At 32.4% G+C, this 6,502-nt stretch overlaps 1 protein-coding gene across 2 annotated transcripts; it reads right to left on the reverse strand.

The window, feature by feature from the left end:
- Positions 1-59: 59 nt before the first annotated feature.
- On the reverse strand, positions 60-6,178 carry LOC116302550 (DNA polymerase beta). Of its 2 annotated transcripts, none has more exons than XM_031711880.2 (15): positions 6,008-6,178; positions 5,838-5,895; positions 5,263-5,329; positions 4,749-4,823; positions 4,540-4,598; positions 4,406-4,455; positions 3,658-3,709; positions 3,211-3,265; positions 3,013-3,085; positions 2,710-2,786; positions 2,359-2,445; positions 1,976-2,040; positions 1,602-1,724; positions 1,207-1,223; positions 60-395 (listed from the first exon to the last, which is right to left on the reverse strand). In XM_031711880.2, exons 1-15 carry the CDS (start codon positions 6,066-6,068, stop codon positions 310-312), a joined length of 1,005 nt encoding a protein of 334 aa, XP_031567740.2. In that variant the 5' UTR covers positions 6,069-6,178; the 3' UTR covers positions 60-309. The 2 variants fall into 2 exon arrangements, with proteins under 2 accessions (XP_031567740.2, XP_031567738.2); XM_031711878.2 differs by having other exon boundaries at positions 60-404.
- Between the last annotated feature and the right edge of the window lie 324 nt (positions 6,179-6,502).

The raw sequence follows: 6,502 nt of genomic DNA on the forward strand, positions 1-6,502 counted from the left end.
CAGCAACCAATCAGATTGCAGCATTGAACAATAGTCGATCGAGTTAATTAGTTTGTCGATTTCACTACTCAATATCTTTAATTTGTCAAGTACTTTCAAGTCACTTATTAACTCATTCAAGCTTGGTTAACTTAACAAGACGGAATAGTTTTTCGGTGATACTACAATAATATATGCTTTACAAGCTAGAGAAATGCTTTTTATGACAATTTTTTTTTCAAAGCTGTCAAAATATCGAATTATCGTTTTTGCAAGTAATTTTGAAAGGTCTTTTAAGATTCAAATGTCTCGTTTTTTTAACATATGAAATCAAAGATTTCTATCTTCTGGAGATTTGTATTCCATTCCAATGATGTCAAAGATGTCTTTTTCACTTGAAACTGGCAAAGGTTCACCTGGTACACCTGCAATACATATACAATCCTTTATTTATTATTTATCAACTTTAATTAAGAAGTATGTTTTGCAACCTTGTGTTTGTATTCATTCTTGAAACTAAATGAAGTATTTATGAGTACACAGGATTCATTCAAGGAGTTGATACTTTTTTCTGTTTCTTTTGCATTATTAATTTATTATATATGTTGACTAATTGTTAAAACATTAATCAGGATAGTGATTAAGAATGGAAAGTGTGTCTTTTGCATAATGGACCAACATAAATTTGTTGCATTAAAAAAACATCTTAATTTGTATTTTCCAATCAGAATTTTTATTTCAATAGTTGATAAGAAAAAAAGGCACGCACATATAGGTAAGACAAAAACAACGTTGCTCCAAACATTGTACCCTAGCATGAAAGATTGGTTATTAAATTTGTAATCTAAGGTTGTTGAAACAGTTCATCTATAATAATGATACCAGCCTACAAAGAAACCCTTAAAAACAACTTCATCAACTATTTTATATAGAAGTATATAGAGTGCAAATAATTAATCCGTGAAACACTAATTACTAAATAGTACAAGATAGTGCTAATTAAACAATAGAAAACAACGGAATTTGCATGACATTGTACTATTTAGTATTACTAAAGTTTCGCGATTGTATTGTTTGCACTCTAATAATAAATAATAATATTAATTTAATATTTATAATGTGCATATGCACAGAAATTAACTAAGTCATTAAATTAAATAAATTGCATAAATAGAAATTACAATGATAAAATTACATGAATAATTATATCATCGTAATATGCCATACCTGTGCTTCCAACAGGTCTGAAAGTTTAGAAAAGTATAAAATTATTAGTTGGTGTGCATTTTACATTTTACATTTCGTGTGTTGCAAGGAGTATAGAGAACATTACGTTACTGGTCTGGAAAGGCGAAGATTTCCAAAACTGGGCAAGTTTCAATTCTGGCTGGGAATTGTCCCAATGACCAGCGATTATTTTAAGCACAGCTGGCATGGTAGTTAAAGTCATGCAGTTACAATGGTGGATCCAGGGTTTTTTTTGAAGGGGGGTCTCAGGGGTAAATTTTGTGGGCAAAGGAATCCCAGTCGCATTTTTACCACAAGAAGCCCATTTGACCTCAGGAATGACAGGGGGGTCGCGACCCCCCGACCCTCCCCTGGATCCGCCCTTGAGTTAGTACCTGATAGAGTACTCATTCAGTGTAAATCCTTTTTCCAAGGCTTCATGCCTCATATTTTTATTGAACACATCACTTCCAGTGAAATACAGGATACCACAGTAGTACTGATCATGAGGAATCAATCTTAAACAAAATAGGAAAAAAACTAATACATGTTATGTAGGTTATTTATTATTCTGCACATAAGGAATAGCGCATTCTATTCATTACTGGCATGGTATTCCATTGGCATACCACTAGTGAGCTCCTTAACCTGAGGATTACTGAATGAAATCATCATTAAATAATGGCCTGTGTGACATTCACTTCTAGAACTTCCTCCTCCTTTCCCTGTAGGGGGGAGGTGTGGGTAAAGCAGCTCTGATAATAATTACCTGATATCAATACGCCTGTGGAGATTGGCTTTTTCTTTAGGACCAGCTGGGAGGATACAAACCCCCTAAGAAAAAATTATTGGAAAATCTAAGATGCTTCATTCACAAATGGACAAACACAAGCAACCCTGTGCTTGGAAGCATAGTGGCATGTGCTGATAATGCGCTGCCTATATCACCAAGGCAGGCTTGCATGTTGTATGTGAGTAGAGTTGTTGGTTGGTTCTCTCCTGTGCTTCAAGGGTTTTTCTCCTGGTTCTCCGATTTTTCCTCCCTCCACAAAAATCCACTTCTAAATTCTAATTTGGTCTATGGACTGAGCCATCCACCCAGGAGTTAATAGCCACATGCAAACACACAAAGCTCTAAAAGTTCTAACTCACCATGAATTTTGTCTCACCCATTGAAATTGTATCAGTTACAAACTTGGCCTTTTCCAATTGTTTGATCAAGTTTTGTAGTAAGCTTTTCTAAAACCAAACATGAAATTGAATAAGTTTTGACTTAACTAAACTCTACTTCCTAAACATTAAAGATGGTAAATACTTGGTTGAAGTCAATCAAAAGTTTCCAAGTGACAATCATTAGACGATAAACTTGAAACATTGTGCTTATTGATAATGCCAAGGAAACACTTTACTTAGTTTCAGATTGACATCCCTTGGTGATACGACTAACTTTATTTAGGAATCTGCTTATAGCAGTGTCCTTTTCAGAAATTTGTCCTTTTTTACCTTATCAAAAGTTTTTGAGGTGGATGTGAATGAGGGATGAGTAAGAAGAATATCAATGTCACCACTTGATGCAGCTCCTAAAAGACAATGATACATTCAGAATGAATCAACATCAATAATTGATATTCATACTTATTATTTTGATTTAAATGACAGGTCTGTCAAACAAAACCTATTTATCAGCAAATATACAACATTGTATGTAATTAATATTGCATTTACAAAACAATGAATGTTTATTTTGTTAACATGGATTATAATAGAAACTATAATAAATCATGATTATATCGATTGGTAGGATACCTCTGCGAAAGCTTCCACATACAGTTGCATTGAGCTTTTTATCATACTTTTCAATGTGACCCATAACTACATCCTACGTGTTAAAAAGATTTACTCAATCAGTTTGTTAATGGATAGATGGAATGACAGATATGGCATGCATAATTATTTGAAAAATAAATTAAAAAATTAAATTATTGACCAAAAATAGGATTTTACCTTTAATTTTACCATTTCATCTCTGGGAATTCGTTTTTCAAACTCTTCAACATATCTTTAATGAAATACAAAATTTAATGTATCCCTCAGGTAAGTGACCACTTAAAAAGATTATTTTAAATGTTTAACAAAGTAACTATTAAAACACCCTCTGTGATTGGTCAATTAGCAGGGCCTGAAGATGGCATGGGTGTTGAGTGGTTTATCGCTTGCCTCTCACCACTGTGGTATGAGTTTGAACCCTGGCTCAGACTGGATCATAAGTGAGTTAATAATAACAATAATAATAATAATGGAACTCATATAGCGCACATATCAAAATTCATGGTGCTTAACTGTAAAATAAATAATAAATATTAGAGGCATGTTAGAAACAATATTTAATGAAATGTCATATGTATCTCAATGCAACTGCACATGGTATTACAACCAATATGCTATACTAACTTTAAGCCTATTTGCTGGTGATGATTCAACATTCCTTTTATTTTCTTCAAGTCTAAAAAAAGGAAGGCAATTTAATAGTGTTTTAATTATAATGTGAATGCTCGAGCTATAAACCCATGAACTATAAACCCATGAATCATTTTTGCATTAACCTACTAAACCGTCAAATAAATGCATGGTCATGCAAACAATATTTTGAAATTAGGTTGAAAATGCAAGTTAGCTGCCATTGTTTTGGTTTTTAAACCGACACTTCTCGCTACTAGTGGTCTTTCACTAATAGATTTGTCATAGGTTTGACTGACTATATGATACAGATTGAAGTAGGTTTAGACAAATATTAGATCAATGAATAAATTATATATTTTTCCCAATGCAACTGAACCTCATTCAAATGTATTTTTTGACAGATCAAAAACAATTTTCTGTGTTTGACACTCTAATCAAAACACTCAAGATTTTGAAAAAACACGAGAGGAGCGTAGGAAACCATGACACGTAGCGGAATGGTTTCCAGCTTTTCTAGGGTGTCCTCTTGACATATCCCAAGTGTTTTGTTCAGAGTATCAAACACAGAAAACTGTTTTTGATCTGTTTTATAAAATAACAAACACGTCAAAAAACGAAAAAAATCGTATTATTCTGATGTATTTGTAAAGGATGACGTGAGCATGTTTTGGTACGCTAATCAAACATGGTTTTTGACCAATCGCAGCGTGTGTACTATCCCAATTATTTCATAAACTACCTTCAACACTCTTAATTCCATCATCAATGAATTTTTTGGCTGCAGCAGGCCTACAAAATTATTCAAAAAAAAAAAAATTGATGAATATCATTTCTTTTTACTATAAGGATTATCAGCACAAATAAATAGATTACCCTATTCCAGACACACGGGTTAGTTCTTTTGTGACACTTGTACTTTCTTCTGCTCTTATCTGAAAGTTAAAAAATGAAAAATTAAATTAATATATTTTGGGGGGGGAGGGGAGGGGAGGTGAGAGGGGCTTAGTCAAATTTAACACAGGAAGCCCGTTATATAGTTTTTTCAAATGTAACCAAGATCAATATAAAATGAGCAGTTTTACCTTTTCTAACTTGGCTAGTTTTCCAGTTGTAATAAATTCATCAATCTTCTTGGCTATTTGTGCTCCAATTCCTGGCTGTCATATGAAAAAAATAAAGGTAAATAATTTGATTGGATGTGGGAGATAGCTTATGCATAATTTAATGTTATCCAATTAGTTATTGTCAAGGATACAAATTATGTTTATGGGGAAAAAAGACATAATTATGATGTTATAAGAAATAATAATTCTTAATTTCCAGATTTCAGGCACTTAATTCTCATTTCAAACCATGTGTCATTCCCTTGAGTATTATTTCTTTGTCTATGTAAATGAATATGGATACAACTCAGACAAAAAAAATCACATTATCAAAGGAAAAAACCTTATTTGGAATAAACTCTTTACTTATCTATAAATACTATAATGTCAAAAGTCATAATAAGCTTCAGTGAAGCTTCCTGTGGTATTCCACCTATGTTAATTGTGAAGTACATTCAAAATATAAATGATAATCATTAATCATTAATCCTACCAGTTTTTTCGCTTCTTCTCCATTTTTTATTCTTGTTGGGTGTTTTGAAAGAACTGTGGCTGCTTTTCTGGATAACATATTTTCAAATATAGTTTCTCTCTCTTAAAAAGTTTAATATCACTTCGAAATATTTTAAATAAGAATGCATGCTTTAAAAGTACCGAAGTGTGACTTCACGGAAAACAAAATTTTGCTTTTGACAATTTTCGATCTGCAATTTCAATAGAACATCAAGGAAGACGCTAAAAAGCCAAATTTTAAGAATATTGGTTAAAAAGCAACAGAGATATGGCAATTTTAAAATTATGATACTGTGAAAATAATATTTTGTGACGTCATCACTTCGGTACTCGATTATTATATTAACCAGTCGATCAATATCTTATCTGACCAACATACAGTTGTATAATAAGCCCTTTACAAGCTAGGACAGGAAGTCTCTGGAGATATATTATCTGGAGACTAGCAATAGCTTTCCAACTAATTGAAATCCACTGGGAATTGATAAAAGCTTTGCAAGAGCAACGAAAGCAGTATTATATTATCAATTGTTTACAAAACATGTGGTTTAATACCTGTAAGCATTGTATTTGTGTATCTGTCTTGTGACATTCTTTTCATATTCAGAAAGCTCTAAAAATAGACACACGTTATTTTAATATGGCATAACAAAATCGCATAACAATCATTTTCAACTTTTCAACAAATCAGCAGAAAACTACTTTAAAAACTCTGTAAATTTTACCTGTTAGAAAATCGCAAAAGTCCGAGTTGGGATTTTGATCTGGGGCTTTTCTTTTGCTCATGTTCAAATACTTAGCACCAGCTGTGGAAACTGGAGGATTTTATCGGCTTTATTTTAAAAGAAAACTAGAACTTTCCCAAAATAAGAAGAACCGCCATTTTGTAAAGCACCCCGATGAGAGACTGGGAAGAACTTCAGTTTATATTCAATCGATATATGTCCGTAAACCAATCAATAATATGTCGTAAAATTCAGTAATTTAGCGTCGTAAGATCCCTAAAACTTTAAATCATAAAACCAGTCCTCTAAATAAATACTTTATTTGCTCCTTTTTCGTGTGTGTAAAGGCTAGATAACTGTTTTTTAATTTGTATGAAAAATATTTAAAGCTAAATTCCTGGAAAAGCGGAACTCGATCTCGAGTGTCACGTACGAGCATGACGTATGTCTTTATTGTCTTTATTACGTCATTAACGGCATCCTATAATAATCTAT

This window comes from Actinia tenebrosa, unplaced genomic scaffold (genome assembly GCF_029948245.1).
Source record: "Actinia tenebrosa isolate PJP-AT-01 unplaced genomic scaffold, QUT_ActTen_1.0 PGA_scaffold0__85_contigs__length_37466705, whole genome shotgun sequence".
In the NCBI taxonomy this organism is placed as follows: Eukaryota; Metazoa; Cnidaria; class Anthozoa; order Actiniaria; family Actiniidae; genus Actinia; species Actinia tenebrosa.

Excerpts from the sequence above, each read along its gene's own strand:
- LOC116302550 (XM_031711878.2), bottom strand. The coding sequence starts at position 6,068 with ATGAGCAAAAGAAAAGCCCCAGATCAAAATCCCAACTCGGACTTTTGC. Across the intron at positions 5,896-6,007 it reads CTTTTGCGATTTTCTAACAG|AGCTTTCTGAATATGAAAAG; the intron begins GTAAAATTTACA and ends GTCTATTTTTAG. Across the intron at positions 4,456-4,539 it reads ACCCGTGTGTCTGGAATAGG|GCCTGCTGCAGCCAAAAAAT; the intron begins GTAATCTATTTA and ends ATAATTTTGTAG.